This window comes from Marmota monax, unplaced genomic scaffold (genome assembly GCF_021218885.2).
Source record: "Marmota monax isolate L192 unplaced genomic scaffold, Marmota_monax_Labrador192_F-V1.1 WCK01_AAM20220418_F8-fsc00210, whole genome shotgun sequence".
Classification (NCBI taxonomy): Eukaryota; Metazoa; Chordata; class Mammalia; order Rodentia; family Sciuridae; genus Marmota; species Marmota monax.
The window spans coordinates 655,064-673,545 of NW_026695248.1; the positions used below are offsets into that span (position 1 = coordinate 655,064).

At 46.0% G+C, this 18,482-nt stretch overlaps 2 protein-coding genes across 8 annotated transcripts in view; both read left to right on the forward strand.

Annotated features, from left to right (window-relative positions):
- LOC124090007 (STING ER exit protein-like) overlaps positions 1-16,808 on the forward strand; it is a 70,456-nt gene extending 53,648 nt beyond the window's left edge. For both annotated transcript variants that reach the window (XM_046440315.2, XM_058578299.1), the window contains one exon: positions 180-16,808. In XM_046440315.2, coding sequence (XP_046296271.1) covers positions 281-949 — 669 coding nt within the window. In that variant the 5' untranslated portion in view covers positions 180-280 and the 3' untranslated portion in view covers positions 950-16,808. The remainder of the gene's footprint in view (positions 1-179) is intronic.
- Inpp4a (inositol polyphosphate-4-phosphatase type I A) overlaps positions 1-18,482 on the forward strand; it is a 133,155-nt gene that overhangs the window by 53,662 nt on the left and 61,011 nt on the right. For all 6 annotated transcript variants that reach the window (XM_058578295.1, XM_046440308.2, XM_046440307.2 and 3 more), the window contains exons 2-3: positions 16,815-16,876; positions 17,982-18,190. In XM_058578295.1, coding sequence (XP_058434278.1) covers positions 18,085-18,190 — 106 coding nt within the window. In that variant the 5' untranslated portion in view covers positions 16,815-16,876; positions 17,982-18,084. The remainder of the gene's footprint in view (positions 1-16,814; positions 16,877-17,981; positions 18,191-18,482) is intronic.

Consider the following 18,482-nt stretch of genomic DNA (forward strand, 5'->3'; position numbering starts at 1 on the left):
AGTGTTCTTGCCTTCTCCAGGAAGATCCATTTCCTCTTGGTATCTGTGTTGCTTAATATGAAGGCTGGAGATCGGGTCAGAGCCTGAGCAACCACAGGGGACACTTGTAAAGATGATGGGCGGGGAAAGAGAGGGAAATATCATTTAGTGTGTTTTGAATCTGAACTGTTTCCTTCCAGGGGTTCCTGAAAGGGATGGAAGGAAGAGAATTATAGTCCAATAAATAATATAAGACAAAAATAATAGATGTGAGCGTGCTTAAAAAACGAAAACCTCGACTATGCCTAAAGTAGTGTCTCGGTCGGTTGTCTGCTCCGATACCCGGGATCGCGAGGAATATGATGATGGTGAGAAGCCCCTCCACGTCTACTACTGTTTGTGTGGCCAGATGGTCCTGGTGCTGGATTGTCAGTTAGAGAAGTTGCCCATGAGGCCTCGCGACCGATCCCGTGTGATTGATGCTGCTAAACATGCTCACAAATTTTGTAATACAGAAGATGAGGAGACTGTGTATCTTCGGAGGCCTGAAGGCATTGAACGACAATACAGGAAGAAGTGTGCCAAGTGTGGACTACCGCTCTTCTACCAGTCCCAGCCGAAGAATGCCCCTGTGACCTTCATCGTGGATGGAGCAGTAGTGAAATTTGGTCAGGGTTTTGGGAAAACAAATATATATACTCAGAAACAAGAGCCTCCAAAGAAGGTGATGATGACCAAACGGACCAAAGACATGGGCAAGTTCAGCTCTGTCACCGTGTCTACCATTGATGAAGAAGAAGAGGAGATTGAGGCTAGGGAAGTTGCTGACTCCTATGCACAGAATGCCAAAGTGATTGAAAAACAGCTGGAACGCAAAGGCATGAGCAAGAGGCGACTGCAAGAGCTGGCTGAACTAGAAGCCAAGAAAGCTAAAATGAAGGGGACCTTGATTGACAACCAGTTCAAATGACCAAAGCTTTTCTCTGAGCCCAGATGGAGGCAAGCATTTAGATCAAGAAGAAAAATAACTTCTTGATTATATGGACTGGTTTCTGTTTATTCCCAGGAGAAGGCATTACTTTATTTCCCATTGACTTTCTTGTATTCAGTGAGGTCTTTGAGTCCATTTGACCTGCTTTCTAAGAGGTGGATGTTTCTAAGTCTTTATGTAGGTTTTCTGTACTAATTTTTGTCCATTTGATGTAAACTTCTTCAGCTGTGTAAGAACTTTCTGAATAGATCAGTGCTTGAGTGTCTCTATTTTATAAAATGACTTTTTATTCCCTTTCCAGCTAATAGAATATTGAAAGACTTTTGGAAAAAATATTATGTTGTGTCATAGAGAAAAGTAGCATGGATTATATTTAAAATTACAACAAGTCATATCCTTTTAAGTAACTCTGTCTCTGGTCTTAGAATGGTTCTTAGGAATGGCCATGATTTGAATCTTTGTACTGTCAGCAGAGTTCCATTGAAAGCCAAAATCTGCATAAAGCTCTCTTTACTTCAAATATTGGAGCTGTAGGTGAGCCATACTATATTAGACTTTATACTTAAAGAAGGAGATGCCACAGGGCTGGGGATACTGCTCAGTCATAGAGTGCATGCTAGGCATGTGTGAGGTCCTGGGTTCCATCCTTGGCACCACATATGCATGTGCATGCTCGCACTCGTGTGCTCACATACCCCAAAAGGAAAAGCCAGATTGTAGTGAGGGAGTTGGTTAGCTCAAATTTGAGTTAAAATAGGGTCTTAATAAGTAACCCAAGGGAGATACCATCTAGTGAGACAGCTAGGAGTACTGCTTCTCTGTGTGGTACATGAGATAAACAAAATTATCTGCTAGTATCTTTTATTTTACATTTGCTATTTGCAGAGGAATGTTGTGTGTATAAATATTATTTTATGTCATGCTGCTTCAGTGATGTCAATATCTGTATTTATTTGAATCCATATTTTTATCTGTTCTCCATATTACAAAGTGTGGGGTCAAAAAGCACGTTAACCTCCTCATTAATCTACAGTGGATTGCAGTTATTAGCAAGCACCCAAGACTTGTTTTTGAGGTGCTGCTGGGAAATGGTAGTACAGTTTTCTTTGTGCCCTTTCTGATTTCTTTATTGCATGGAAAAGTAGGTTAGAACCAGGTAGATGTATTCTAGCCTGAGCTGGACAAAAGGGGGGATGGAGTTCCTGGGAAGGCTTCAAATGGGGCATGTTATCATCTTCCAAGTTATTCTCCTACATCCAGTGAGGCTTTCGCAACTGAATCTTCTTCTCCACCTCATCTCTTATCCTTATTCTGAGAAAGAAGTAACCATCATGTGGGTGAACAACTCTGACCACCTCACAGTTTCTCAACCTCAACTCCTGACAATGACCTCTACCTTTACTTCACTGTAGCCATAAACTCCCATGATTACAGTCTGGATATCATCTGTACCACCTCTGAAATCCAATATTTTATTCTTTTACTACAGTCATACTCAATTCTTCTAAAGCTGTTTTATTTTTAGATTTGAAGGGTGATTATTAGTAGTAAATAATGAAAAATAGTACTAGTAATAGAAAAAGTACTCACCACTCTTTATTGAGTACTTAGTATGTGTCAGATGCCAGGGAAAGTACTTTACAGGTATTATCTAAACAACATGATAATTCTTTAAGATGTTACTGTACCCATTCTAAAAATTAGTATTCTGACACTCAGAGAGTTTAAGTTTCCCAAAATCCTGTATGTGGTAAAGACAAAAGTTTGATTTAAAAACTAAAACATGAAAACTGCTTCTCCTGTATAATTTTTAGAATATATATTATTAATATCAGAACGCATTTTCATTTCAAGAAACCAAAAAAGTGCATTAACTCCCTATAACAAATCTGTGGTTACATTTCTACATATTTTCTGAAATATTTGTCTTTAGACTAGTTCTAAACCATTTCAATATCTGGTTCATGTTGTATGTTTTGCTTCATCTATATGATTAAAAAATGTTATGTCATTAGCACCAAGCAACATATGCTCTTTATTATGTTTTATTCTTTTATGTTGAAATAATTGTTTAAAAATTAGCATAGTTCCTCTATTCTATTAACTCATATTATTTTATAGCAGATGGTGTTTTAATATTAGTATAAGAGGTAAAGAGCCATATTGAAATTTTGGAGAGAACCACCTCCCCCCTTTTTTGCAAAATATTCACTATGAAAAAATACTAAATGTTTGTGAAATTAAAAAAAAAAAAACCTCCAGAAGTGAAAATGATTGCATCTTTTATAAGCTTTTGGTTGTAACTTGAATTAATGTGCTCTGTGCTCTGTTTTGCATATGAGAAAGAGGACTGGACTAGTAAGGCCAGTTTTTAGGTCCTGACTTCTCTCCGCAGCTGTGACCTTGAGGGAGCTCTTCTACCCCAGTGTACCTGGCTGCCAGGTGTTAACTCAAGAATCTCCATCCTCATTGCCCTGCCCTGCAGTAAGAGAACCAATGCGTCAAGAGACATGGAAGACATCTGCAGGATGTGTTATGGTGCTCACACATACACTTCCTCCCCAGTGAGGATTACTACCCAAGGAGTCTCTGGGCAGGGTGTATCTGCCCACCGAGGCCAGAGGAAGGCAGGCAAGCAGCCAGAGGCATTGCAGGCTTGATACCTCTTGGTCTCCCATGGGTTGGAAACATGGAGAAATTTGACCCTTGGCATATACCAGCAGCAGACATCGATAAGCCCTGGAGGAGTGTGATGCTGTAAACACACTGAGGGCAAATGATGGCTGCTCTTCCCAGGCTTGAGGAGGGTGGGCACCACCTTGAGTTTGGCACCTCCAGAAGCCCTCCCCTGGATGGGGCAGGTGTCAAGGAGAGAGGACCAGTGTTTTTTTCAGAATTGTGCCATATTTTGTTCTGTAATTTCTTTGATTTAAAAGATGAAAAGTGACTTGCTGAAGTATCCACCACCTTGGATTCTTTGACTCCCTGTTCATAGTCCAGGGAGGGTAGAGCTGTATCCTGCTCCTCTTCCTGCTTGACAGCTCTCAGGAAGTGGCTAGCCACAGTTGTTTTAACCAGATAGCTTCTGGGTGGCCTCATGCAGGGCAGGGGTGAAGTAGGGGTATAACATTGATTAACTTAACTGGAGTCAGTTAAGCTGTGATCCTGCAGTGGTTCCCATGCAGCAGCCCCCTGTGCCACATTAAAGTAATATAAACCTGAGTTCATTTATGTTGGGGTTTTGCTTGCCATTAATTTATAAGTCTCTTTTAGCAGTTTAAGAGGTCTAAAAAAGAAGAGTTTATTCCTAATTCTGTGTTTATGTAGTGTATTTTAAACAGTATAAAAAACTTCTACTTAACACTGGGGCTTCTTTCATTTTTCTCTTTGCAATCTTAAGAAACACTTGCTGTAAGTAAGTCTCGATTGGCTACTACTAAAAGTTGAGATGGACTGAGGTGATTCTGTCTATATTCCCCCAATCTCTTTGTAGGAACTCTCCTTCACCCAAACTCTTAAGTAGTGTGGGAGGTCTGGTGCTACAGTAGGACCCCAGCCCTCCAGCCATGGGTACCTGGCTTGAGCTGAGCCCTTCGATTACTTTCCCTGGAGAAGGCTAGGAGAGGAGCCACTCAGTCAGCCTCTCTGGGGGCTTACACGACACTGGGGAGTTTAAAGTTGGGGGCTGCCTTACTTCCCACTACGTAGACTGGCTCATCTGTGAGTGAGGAGACTGATACGGATAAGCAGAGGGGAGCTGAGGAGGGCTGCCTGTCTCTTGGCTTTGGAGTTCATGTGCAACCTGAGGAGGACCAAGGAATTTCCTGTACAGGGGGACCTCAACTCAGAGTGAGTGGGGTTCTCGACAGACATCAGAGAAATTAGTTTAAGGACAAGTTAGAGGCATATAGGTTTAAGAAAGCAAGGAATACATGTTCAAGGGAGAACATGGGCTATCTCAGGAGTGAGAGACACTTTAGAGTTCTTGGGCTCTTTTAAAGGAAACTTGATGAGTGGACATGGAAGGTATAGAAGGTTGACATAAGTTTATGGAGGTCTGGTCATTCTCAGGATCTTTAGGCCTAGGTGGTCTCCATTATTTGATCAGTAGATAATATTGGGAAGTACCCTGTATTACAGGTTTCTTAAAATAGTGCATCTCTCTTTGCTTAATTATTATGTGGGCTGATTAAGAGTGCACAAGTTAACTTTTTTAAGTGGGTGAATTTATGTTAATTCTTAAGATTTACAGATTTCCCAAAAATTTGGTAGTGATAGGCCTGAGAGAGAGAACTGGGTTGGGAAGTGAGGGTATGAGGAGCTTTAGAACAAAGCTTTTAAATTAGCTTATATTTTCTTATTCTTCCTTTTGTCTCTACCTTTTATTTATTTTTTTCCATCCTACTTCAGATGGGCTTGACTAGCTGTGTTCCTGCTCCAGTTTTCTAAGTCAGTCTAGAATCTTTAGGACACACGGGATGAGCTTCCACTTAGGCTCATTTGAGTGAGTTGGGTTTCTCCACTGTTGTGCAGCAGAGGAGTACTGGCTGTTAATGCAGTAGTCCCCCTTGACCTCAGGGGATATGTTCTAAGCTCCCCAGTGAGTGCCTAAAACATGGATAGTTCAAACCCTATATATACTATGTTTTTTCCTAGACATGCATGTCTCTGATGAAGTTTAATTTATAAATTAGGCACAAAGATAACAATAATAAGCAACAAAAAATAGGACAATTGCTGTATTATAATAAATAGAACAATTATAATAGAAAGTACAAGAAAGATTAATTGAACACAAGCACTGCAATACCATTAGATCTCATAATTGAGATGACTGCTATATTGTCTAACAGGTCAGTAGCATATACAGTATGGATACAGTGGACCCAGAGATGATTCACTTCTTGGACAGAATGGAGTAGGACAGGTTGTATCATGTTGCTCAGAATGGCATGCAATTTAAAACTGATGAATAGTTTACTTCTGGAATTTTCCATTTAATGTTTTAGTCATTTGAAAACTTGGAAAGTGAAACTGCAGATAAGGAGATAATGTCTTACCTGTTTGGATGACGATAGCAAAAGTCTCCAGAATCTGTCTACCATGAAAGCCTCATTGTTGAACCCCTTAGGAATGGGGGCATGGGGTGCTGTCCTAAGGAGGCATGAGTAGCTGTGATCATCCTACTCCTGAAGGAGAAGGAGGAGAGGCAGAACTTGAGATGGAGGCCTCCTGGTGGAGGTAGGGTCCAGCTTCCTGTGGCCTCTGGGTGGAGGGAGGTAAAAGCAGCCACCAGGACAGGCCTTCCCAGGCTTGGGTTTGGGTGGAAGAAGAAAAGAGAATAGAAAGACCTGCCTCAGGCAAAGAACAGGGCACACCTAGCCTGTTACTGGAGTTCAGAGCCCCACCCAGACACAGAGGAGCCCAGGCCAGGTGGGTTTACATTGTGTAGACTTCTAGCTGTATCTTCTAGGACAAGCTTGAGTAAGTGCCCTGGGTTGGTGGGGGGCATCTGGATGTGTGATACTTTCCTTCAGGGGTTGGTGTGGACCCTCACTCAGATAAGTTGACCCACAGGTCACAGGTAAGCCATTGTCCTTGTCACTTTGGCTCACAGTTTTCAGAAACCATGTGTTCTCATTGATGTGGGAGTTGGTAGATAATGATGGTTTCCTCAATCCATTTATACACCTATTTGTAAATTTCTGTGGCACTAATGGAAGGTCTTCCCTGCCAACATAGAGGTGAACTTTCAGTTAATTGTGGGAGGGTTTCAAGTGGCTGAGTTGACAGTGGAGCAAGAAATGAGACTTGTTAAAGCCATTGACAGTCATAGGAGAGAGAACAGCACTGACACTGTGGACATTGTCTCCAGGACTCCATAGGCAGCCCTGATGACTCCATAGGCAGTCACCATTCAACACAGGGTTCTCATTGTCTTTGTTGTACTGGGAAACTCATCAAATGACAAGTGTCGCTTCGTGCATGGGAGTGAGAGGGGAATGTCTGAGAACACTAGATTGATTGACCACAAGAAAAGCCTCCAGAACCCCTGGTGCTGGCACAGGAGTAGGGGGTGCCCTGGCTGGAAAGGAGCAAGGGTGGGTTCCCAAGGAGGTTAGGCCACCACCAGTGTGGCCTCAGATTGTCTGCCATATATGTTTTTGTTACATTTCTTGTGGCATAGCTCCTGATGAAGCTTCCCTGTTCGTCTCTGAGTTCCTAAATTTTCCATAATGGACCTTCAACTGTTTGTGTAAGAAAATACCAATTTATGCATAAGAAACAGCATGAGATATAGAAGCAAGAAAGTGTAGGTGTTTAAGAAAAAGTGGCTGAAGCATGAGGTAGGAGGGTTTGTTATAGCAGAGGTGGCCAAGGGGACCACACACCAACCACAGCTGCTCTTGATGCCCGGTTAATGTCACATCTGCTATTTTTAACTCATCTCTCATCGCCCAGACTGCAAGCACCCAGACCCAGGGCTTGGCGCACGTGCTGCTCGGCACAGGCATTTTACTGCGCTCTTTTCAGGGTGTCTTATTTTCAACTACTTCCTATACCGATAATCCCCTGGAGGTTTGTGGCTTGTAGGTAGACCACTAGGGGCCAGGCTTCAATTCTAACCTGACCTTGAAGGCCTCTTGGAGAAGTTGAGATTCAGGAAGGACACAAAGAAAGTGAGGCAGCTTCTCCATTGTCCCAGGAAGAAGAGTTCCAGAGAGGGGAGGTTGGTGTGAAGGCCTTCCAGGTGAGGTCTGACCAGCAGGCAGGCTGGCCTGGGCAGGGTGAAGATGCTGCTAGAAGGCTCAGGGTCCTTACTGCTGCTGTTGTAGATAGACTGGGCTGTAGGAGGGACACTGGTCAGAAGCCCAAGGCGGGGGTGCTCGAGTGCTGAGGGGGTTGAAGTCTATATCTGTGGGGAGGGTTGAGCTGACAGAATCGTGATGGATTGGGATGCAGATGAGAGGAGGAATCAGAGAAGGCTTGCCCTGATTTTGTTTTTTGCTCTGAGCAGTGGAAAAGATGGAGCCACACTGACTGAGATGGGAAAACGAGAGGGGCTTGGGACCAGGAAAGAAAGGCGAAATCATCTGGGCTCGTTCTGCTCTTGTGAAAATTGTCCTCTGCTCAGTCATTTAAAGGATGTCCACTGGCCTATCTAATAATGTCTCTGTTTGGGCTGCTGTACAGTACCTGAGACTAGGTCATTCATAAACAACAAAGATTTATTTATTACAGTTCTAGAGGGTAGGAAGTTCAAGATCACGGTCTGGTGAATGCGTTCTTGCTGTGTCCTCACATATGGAAGACAGAAGGGCAAAAAGGGCCTAGCTAGTTCCCCTCAGCCCTTTTATACGGCACTAGGCCCATCCAAGAGGGTGGAGCCTTTCAGACCTAATGGCCGCCTAAAGGATTACCTGTTTTATTTTGGTTTTGTGGTATTAGGCATTGAACTTGGGGCTCTGTACCACAGGGGTACACCCCCAGTCTTTTATTATTATTATTTGTTTTGAGACAGGGTCTCACCAAATTGCCAAGGCTGGCCTCAGACTGGCAATCCTCCTGCCTCAGCCTCCTGCCTACCTGGGATTACAGGCAGGCACCACCTGGATCACACTTTTCATACTGACTATTAAGTTTCAACCCACAAATTTTGGGGGACCACTCAGGGCATCAGTTCTAACCTGGGCTGACCAGCATGGTGACCAGCCCCCTGAATTAGAGTCTGGGGATGTGCATTAGTATCTGGGCTTAGTCATTATTTCAGTTGCCATGTTCATTAAAATAATGAGGCCTGTTAATGTCTATTAAATTGGGTGAAAACTCGTTACCATTGTCACTGGTAGAGAACAGTGCTGGAGAAATGGGAAGCCAGAGGTACAGGGTTGATCATCTCCCAGGTAGCACAAGCAGGTGGGGAGCGGGGGCAGGTGTTTGTGTCTGTGGGTGAGAAGGGATGCAGATTACTGGCACTTTCTTATCTTCCTTTGCTTGATTTTCTAAAGCACTGTCTTTTCTGCTGTTAAGCACTAGCAGCTGCACTGATGCTCCGCAGCATGGTGAGTTCTTTGGTCAGAGCTTTCCTCCCTGTAGTCCTCTTCCCCTGTGCAGGTACTGGGAGCAGAAAGTGCCAGAGAGCTGAGCTCTGCCGAGGCACAGAGAAAGCCTCTCCAGCATAGAGAGCTGCTTAATAGATGCAAAGCCTGGAACATCAGAGCATCCACCTCACTTTCTTCCCCAGGGAGCTGGGGTCTCCTCACCCATCCTTCTAACAGAGTTTTGTCCTCATGGTATGATTGGGGAAACTCAGGCACAGGGACGGGACCTTGGAGAAGGTCATATGCTTGTTTGTGCTTCACCAGGTGTCAGCTCTCTTCCCCACTGGTGTGACGCCAGTGCCCAGGCTGCTCCACAAGCCATGGTGCCTCCAAGAAGGGCTTCCGTTCAGCAATACCCTTTATGTTTAATATTTGTTTTGGAAAACATGGTCACTATAATCTGCAACACGAGCAAGTGCTGAGGACTGTGGAGAAGAGCTCTGCTTAGAGGAGTCAGAGAAGGCTGGAGAGTTGGGTGGAACTCACCCAGACTTGGCTGTGGACAAAAGCCTTCCAGGCTTATTGAATCCCAGTATAAAAGCACCCCCAGTATAAAGGCACCCCCAGTATGAAAGCACCCAGGGCTGTCCTCAGGGGAGGAGAGGAAAAGCAGAGGTGAGAACCTCGCCACAGGCTCCTTGAGGGTGTTCTGGGTGTTTCTCTTCAGGGCATCCATTATTCCTTCTGTGCAGATTTGGAGCCTGAGGTTGAAGAAGTTGACAACTCTTGCAAGGCTGCCTTAGGGGAGGAGGACTCTGAAGTGGCATGCTTCGCAGATTGAACTGAAGGTGTAGGTTGCAGAAGGACAGGTGTGAAGAGCTTGCCGTGGAGTCCTAGGAGCCTGTGAGATCTGGGCCATAATACATGAGGAGCATGATGAAGACCTTCCTGTGTCCTCCCCAGCTCTTCTCTCCACTCTTCCTTGTCCTGGGAGCCTCTGGCCATTGTTCCACTATTACCTGATCCTTTGAGGCAGGTGGCATTGTTTGCCTTTTATGGTCGGGAGGCAGTTTGATTTTGCCTCAAAGATTAAGAACTTCCCTGTGCAGATGACTGCTGTTTGAAAGGGGAAGATTAAGAGACCACTGCCTCTGCTGTTCTCTGGCATTTTAGTGAGGGAGGAGGCAAGGGGTGGGGAGTAGCCATTGGTTGAAGGAGTCTTCAGATCTGCTAAATTAAAATACAGGCCTTCTAGCTGGGCCTAGTCCTTCCTTCCTCTTCCTCCCAGAGCTCTCCCTTTAGCTTTTAATAACCCATGCCCAGCCCACCCGCTTTTATTCTCATCTGATGGCAGCGATTTTCTCTTGTACTGAACACCCTCCTCCTTGCCTCCTCGGTTGGCCGGACTTAAGGAAGGGTGGGTTTTACTGTCTTCCCACCTGGGCGCACACTCTTCTCTGCACACCCTTCCCTGTCAAGGCTTGCATTTCCATTGGAGCTATCGCATAGAGGTGTTCAGCCGCTCATTCATTCCACTCGTAAGGCAGAGCAGGTTTCTGCCACCACTGACTGTTGCTCTGGAACAGAAGCCAGGCTTTCCTGGTCCTGTGGGTGCCACCTGTCCCTTTCAGAGAATGAGCTGTGGTGGCAGATGGGTATGTGGAGCCTCTCCTGGACCACCACTGCCTTTCCCTGGAGTGAAGACTTTGAGTTCTGGTCACCCTTACCTTGGTTCTCTTCCTCTCTGTGGGCCTTGCCCTATGCCTCTTGCCCATCCCTGTCACTGTAGCTGTCTGGATCTGACCCATTTCATCTGTGGCACTGGTGTTTCACTCACCCTATGCCCACTTCCAGGTTTGTGCCTGTGTTGTGAAGTTTGCACCCATGTTGTTGTCAACCCTTATTTGCTGGGCTTCCAATGGGTCCAAGTCCAGGTGGAGTCCTGGGTAGCCTCAGTTCCCTCTGGCCCTAGGGAATGGGTGGAATAGAGGCTGATCTGGAACACCTCATGGCAGCAAGTGGCTCATCTTTTCGGCTTTGGTTGGATTAGCAGTTCTAGGACCACAACAGTGAAACTTCCCTCTTAGCACTAAGGCCATCTCATACCATGGAGTGTCTGGAACCTCAGGGTCTAGGTCTAGCCTAGGGGATGCTGCAGGTAGAGAAGCAGTAGATGTGTTCTGGGTGTCCTGAGCCTGGCCTGAAGTTAAAGAGGGGGTGTGAAATTTGATTTCCTCTTTCAATTCTGATTCCAAAATATAGCTCTTAGAATCTCCAGAGTGATAAGTGTCTTTTCTATGCTAATGAGATGGCTGGTGGCTGGGGACTCCTGAACCACCTTCCTGAGGGGTTGCCAGGAACCAGTCATGTGTTTAGAGGGTTGGAAGTGGCTGAGCTGAAAAACCAGTGCTAATGATTTCATCAGTCATGCCTATTCAGTGAAGTTTCTGTGAACACCCAGAAGATGTGACTTCTGGGAGCTTCCAGCTGGCTGAATGTATGGAGGTTCCTGGAACGTGGCAGCCCTTCCCACAGGCCTTGCTCTGTGCATCTCTTCATCTGGCTTTCACCTGTACCCTGTGTAATAGCCTTTAGAATAAACCAGTAGTAGACCAGTAAACATGAGTAACTGTTCCTCTGAGTTCTGGAGCTGCTGTAACAAATTAATTGAACCTAAAGAGAGTCAGAACTCCCAGGTGATAGCCAGTGGGTCAGAAGTATAGGTGACAATCTGTGCTTGTGATTGACATCTGAAGTGGGGGGGGGCAGTCTTATGGGCCTGAACCCACAGCCTGTGGGATCTGACACCATTTTCAGATGGTGTCAGGATCAAATTGGATTAGAGTAGAGGTCTCCCAGCTAGTGCCGCTGGAGACTGTGCTGTGGAATTGATTGGTATGTGGGAATACCCCAGGTACCTGGGCTTCACAGACCTGTTCTCGATTGTGCGAGAATTGTAGCAGAAACTGAGTTTTTTCCTGGTTCCCGTAGGAGGCAAATGCTCTTGTCTGGTTGACTTTCTACTAATGTGAGATCTTTATTTCTCTGCGTTCTTCCTATTTCCTGGCCTCTTGGTGGTCCCTCTATCACCTGTGTGCTCCTTTATCCTGAATCAGCCATACTTCACCCAGAGAACAAAGCATCCTTTTCTCCCAGGCTGTGCTCAAGTCTTAAGTGCTGATTGTCATGTTTGTTTCATTAGAGTGGCTAATTGAGTGCCTGGTATTGCCAGACATTTCAGGGTTACTAACTCTAGATGCTGTAACAAAAACCCCCAAACCTCAGGGTTTGCTATCCATTTGATGACATGTGTTCTCTTGCTGAAAGAGGTCCCATGTCTCCAGAGTGGGGAAAGGGGGCATGAGTTTCATGATCAATTGCTGCTTCATCCACAAAGGCTTATTTCTTTCTTAACTTAAGCCCAGTATGTATGTGGGGAAAAGGAGGGGAGAGGGCTGTGCTCCATAGGATCTCAAGGACCTGATTTCCTTCCATCTTGTAACTCTGAGTTACCCTGGGGCCTTGGAATCATCTGCCTACTCCACTACAAGCTGGGAAGAGATCTCAAGAGTGTTTTACCATCCACATGTAGGCAGGTGCCTCTTCTGCACTCAGTCACACAGCTTGACAAAACTGGAAGGGGACTAGAGAGAAGGACCTGTCACTGTGCCTGAGAAAGAGGGTGGAGCCAGAGAGGTGAGCCCAGAGGCTGATGATTTGTTTAAGCATCAGGTATGCATTAGGCACCCTGGTGCAGGGTTAGGCTTGAGCTAGGCACCCCAGAGGACATGGGAGAAACACAAGGTTCCCAGATGGCTCTTCCACTGTCACTCAAGGAAATGCAGTACCCTGAGGTACAGATGCTTAGCCCTGTCAGGGGAACCCTTGTCAGTAAGGTCTATCTACAGTAAAGGCTTCCTGGAGGAAGGAGACATTTGTCATCTTAGGTTGTTATAATAGTAATTTTGGGTGCCCATGAGTGGTGAGACACCTCATCGAGCAGTGATATCAGCTATCCTGGATTCCAGCTTTTGAGAGAAAGTTCCTCTTCTTTCCACCTCCTAAAGTAGCTCTCCCTCAGGGGCCGCTGACTCACACTGACTCTTATACTTTTCATGGTCCTGTCTGTCCCTGTGTTTGTACTCTGCCTGTGTGTGCACAGTGGGGGCACAGGGAAGGTTCTTGGCTTGTTTGCTGCCACAAGTTCAGCAAAGGGCTGGGCGGGGCAGCAGAGGAGCCCCAGTCATATTTGGGCTTTTTGCTTTACATGGATTCTGGTAGTTCATTCTTCACCTCCAGGTGACCTTGAGAAAAATCACCTGTCTGTACTTGTGCAATCTCATCTTTGCAACTTCTTTTGAAGATTATTTTCAGAAGAATGCCAGTGTATAAGATGGACCAAAGTGGAGTTCTTATGGTTCATCCCCATCCTCAGTACTATCTCAGCAGCCCCTGAAAGGCCACTGAAGTCCAGGGGCCTCTCAGACTCCTTCATGGCCTGAGATTCCTAAGTTCCTTCCCAAGCCTGGTTCCTTAGACGCTTCTGAGAGTCCTTGCCAACACTAACGAATCCTACTCCCTGTATGGAGCCCCACATCACTCTGACTCACCAGGATCCCTTGTCAGCATTGCCTAGGAAAGGGGACCTTGGTGGGAGGGACCTCAGGGTTTGCTATCCATTTGATGACATGCGTTCTCTTGCTGAAAGGGGTCCCGTATTTCCAGAGTGGGGAAAGGGGGCATGAATTTCATGATCAGTTGCTGCTTTCTTGCCCCCAAGAAGAAATTTCAGCCCCCCAAACAACTCCAACATTCTCTCTGTGCTCCCTGAGTTAAGCCCCGTTTTTTTCTTCCTCCTAATGAGCTTTGTCTGATCTTCAGATGAAGCTGGGAAGGAAAACATGGGCTTTGGGAATACAGGAGTCCTTGGTGAATTATCTGAAGTTAATGAGACCAAGAAGGAAAATCGAGTTCAGCTGTGCAAATTAGCTTCACATTCTGGGTCTTGGTGATTTCAATTGCAGATTCTAATTAAATGCCCCCAAATAACTATGAAGTGGCTTCTGAAGTATTTTTGACCTAAAAGTTTCTCTGACCCATGATCTAGTGTAAAATTAGTCTGTAGATGTTCTACTCGAAGGATTTCTATTTCCAGAGACGCCACCACACCTATAATAATGTAAAAATGTGCAGGGACCCAGCTGGAGGAGGAGAAGGGGATAAAAGTGGAGCCCCCAAGGACTGGCAAGATGGTGGGGTACAGATGAGGCCCTCAGTTAGGTGATGTGTCTCCGCTGTCCCACTCAAAGTGTCTCCCTGGCTCCTTCAGTCCCAAACTGAGCAGGGCAGTGGGGCAGGTGATGGAATGTTGGAGACACACTGGGAAAAGGGTCAAGAGGCAGGAACTCTTCCCTCACACCACAGTCACACCCAGTGGGTCAGCATAGGGTGCACCCTTCCATGATGCACAAGGATGAGGTACAGGAAGACAGAAAACACAAACCCCAAGATCACCCCAGACATGGCCAGTGTCTCAGTGTGGTCTCCCTGGGGCTCCTTCCCTCTGGGTCATTGCTCTTTAAACAGCTGTGACCAGAGCGCAGGTGGAATAGTTCATTAAAGCACACCTGATACGCAGAGCCCACATCAGCGTTTGTTCATGCTGTGTTGTCTTTATTATAGTTAGTAGAGGAATTAAATGCACTTTTTATTGAGGTGCAAAACCCACTCATGCACAGCTCAGTGAATCTTCAGTGTAGTCACTCAGGGAACCAGACCCCAAACCAAGAAAGAGGGTGTTATCAGAGCCCCACTAGCCCTTCCCAGTGGAAAGCCCTCTGCTGACTCCTTACTCACGGATTCCATGCCTGGGGGCACCCCACACAGGCAGCCCTGCCTAGAGCCAGCTTTGTGTGCTTGGCTTTCCCCATGACACTGTCTCCAAAGTTCATCCACGTTGTTCCATCCTGCTGTTGATTAGGGTGTGGATTATCTCTGGGATCTTACTATCAGTTAAGGCTGTCACTGCTCTAAATGTTCTGCACACATTTGTTTTGGTGGACATAAGTGTGCATTTCTGTTAGCTGTTGCACCCTGAGTGGTGTCTTGGGTCATGGGAGAGGCAGATGCACGGCTTGCAGAGAGATGGCCAGGTTTCCAGAGTGGCCACACTGCTTCTGCTGCACCAGCTACATCAGGGGCAGTTACCATCCCACATCCTTGCCAGCACTTGGCTCTGCCCACTCTTTCCCTTGAAGCTCCTTTAGTGGGTGTTCAGGGGTAGCTCATGGTTTCATTTTGCATTCCCTGATGACACATGAGGTTGAAGAACTTCTCATGTGTTTATGGGCTTTATTAGGATCATTTTAGCAGCTGTATAATAAATAGCATATCTTATGGTTTCTCCAGAACATACATACTGATAGCTGGTCTTTGTCATTAGAAGTAATGCTACAGGTGTCTCTGTTCAGTAGTCCGTTACATATTTTGTATTATTGGCAAGAATCTTGTTATTGCTTACAAATCTTGTATCACTTACAAATATTGTTATCACTTATAAATTTTGAAGATTTGTTTTCTGAAATGCTTATACAACTTTAAAATGTGACCTGAGTATAGGAGAGCCCTGTGCAGTGTCCCCCGGGTCCACTAGCAACATGTGTTTTCATTAGATGAACAGATAAACCTCCACTAATTTAGGTGAAGATAGGTGTATTTAGCATTGCTTTCATTATTATAGAGTTTGGTCTCTTTTCCAGAATATTTACCATGTGTATTCATCTTTCATGAGTTCATACCACTTGCCATTTGCATTATTAGTGAATTTTTATTCATTTATAACAGCATTACTGTAAAATGCAGGTTTTAGTACTATAGTTGTACAGCTGCACAGTTTGTACTGAATATTTTTTTGGCTTGTACACCTTTGTGTGGGGGTGGGGATGGGCCAGGATACTGGGGATCAAACTCAGGACCTTGTATATGCTAAGAAAGCCCTCTATCACTGAGCTTCATTCCCAGCCCCCGTAAACCTTTTGACTGTACCTGCATGCCTGGCTGTGATTAAACCAACAAAACAGTGAATCTTTCCCTTAGTGATTTCTACAGTGGCTCCCCTGCCAGGCCAAGGCTCTGTACTGAGGTTGCTGAGGTGCCTAGCTGAGGGCCCCTGGGCATCCCCAGTGGAAGAGATAGGGGCCAGAAACAGTCTGCCTGAGGGCTGAGCACACTTTTCTTGTTGTCTTCCCCTTCCCAGAACCTGGGACTTTTCAGGTAGCTCATGAGCTGGGCCCTGGGTCCTGAGTGGGGCCTGACACTTCCTTCTGGGAACCAGGCAACAGCAGCAGGGGCAGAGGAAGGTTCAGTGGAGTCCTCTTCTCACATATTTATTTGGTTTTCAGCTGCAGCCCTATGTGACATGTACAACTAGTCTTATCTTCAGCGCCAAAAGGCATAGCCTCTAAGGGTTCTCCTGGGGTCTAGTTTTGTGAGCAGCAAAGCTCGGACTCAGATTCACATCTCCGTGTTTTTCCTAAACCCACTCAACTGCTCACTTGGCTCTGAAGGGCAGGCCCAGACTCCCCCAACAGATTACCCCTTGGCAGCTGGGGGAAGGAGTGGGCACTTTTTATTTCTTATTCTTTTAGGTTTGAGCAAGACTTGTGTTTTTGAGCCAAAAGTTAGATTGGGGTATAGAGCTCAAACAACATGGAGTAGCTCTTGGCTCCCCACTTTTCTAGGCTTTGTGTTCTCAGGAGCTTCAGATTGATCAGCTCATCAAGTTTCTGCTTTTCTGTTTTTAGATGATGGATTTGGATGATCTTCTATGAAGAAATGCCACGTGGTCCAAAAGCAAACATGTCCAGTAAGTCACTTGAATTTGAGTCAAGAGAAGAAGCCCAGGTCCTTCAGGTACAGAGTCATAGAAACCCGTGGGAAGATGGGTCTCCCTGGATGTGTGGAGACATTCAAGAGGATGTTTTTAACAGCCTTATGACTTAGCCTCATTATCTTGACTTACAAAGATTGGCTCCTCTGGATCCAGCAGGAGTTGTAGGACATAGGTTGGATAACCCCGACACCCCATTCTCTCTGCTTAACCTACTTCTGGGAGTGGAGTGTGAGCCCTGTGCTGCACCAGGGCAGTCTCTGTCTGACTCAGCCTGTGGCGGCAGTTCCCCCTGCGCCATCTCACCTCAGCACTTTCCCCTTCAGTTAGGCGCAGATTACCACTTGGTGCTTTGTGGGAAACAGAGCCTGAGACCAAGACACACAGGAGTTTGTTTAGCTCAGAGAAGCAGAAAAGTAGATTAGAGACCTGAGTTTTGTCCCTCCAGAGTTCTTCTGTGCCCGTGGACTGCAGGCCTCTCACGCAGCTCTTGTCCCTATCCAAGCAGGGGTGAACTGATTGGAGATTATAAAGGATCTGTAAGACTTGCCTATAGGAGAGCATAATAAAGCAACAAGAAAAATCTCAAAAGCCTTATTTATTTATTTTTATTTTTTGTGATACTGGGGATTGATTCCAGGATGCTCTAGCACTGAGCTGTATCCCTGGTCCTTTTTATTTTTTAATTTTGAGACAGGGTCTCACTAAGTTGCCAAGGCTCGCCTTGAACTTTTGATCTTCCTGCTTCAGCTTCTTGAGTATCTGGGGTTATAGACATGTGCCACTGGATGTGGCAAAAGCCATTTGTATGAGCACATAAGTCACATCATTTATTGTGGCATATCTGTTGAAGAGAACATGTTTTCTTTATGGGAATCCGTGGGTGCACCGTGTTGGGGGAGTGGAGGGGAGAAGTAGTAATTAGATGGGCTGAGAGCAGCGGGTATGCCACCCCAGTGCTTTATCTGCCAGAGGACCCTGGTTACTGCCTCTTGCCCACGTTAGGTCTTGTTCTTTCTCCATAGTGCCTTGCAGTCACCATCCTTCTGGCTTCTTACCAGTGTTTGCTTCTATTTCTCAGGGCTTCTGCCACCTTAGGAGACTAGGACTTGGTGACATTGCTTCCTGGGGAATCAGGTGTGGTCTGACCCAGGAACAAGAAGCACATCCTCACAAATGACATCATGACAGCAAGAGAGCACAGCCCTCGCCATGGCGCAAGGGCCCGTGCAATGCAACGGGCTTCCACCATTGATGTGGCAGCCGATATGCTGGGCCTGTCTCTGGCAGGTGAGCCTCGCAGGGTCTGCCCAGGGCCCCTGGTGTGAGTTCTCAGCATGTAGGGCCCACACTGTCCAAGCCTGCCTCCTGGGCATAGGATGGACGGGAAGAATGGGGAGGGTGCTCTGCTGTGGCTTTCTTATGATTGATCTAGGAAATTGGGAGGGACAGTCAACCCTCCCCCTGGGAGGTGCTCTGCTAGATCCTGATCGTCATCTTTTCCAGTTTAAGTGGGCCTCTTTGGGGCCCATTTGCCAATAGATGATATAGGAATGTCCATAGTACGTACCTGGCTGTGACA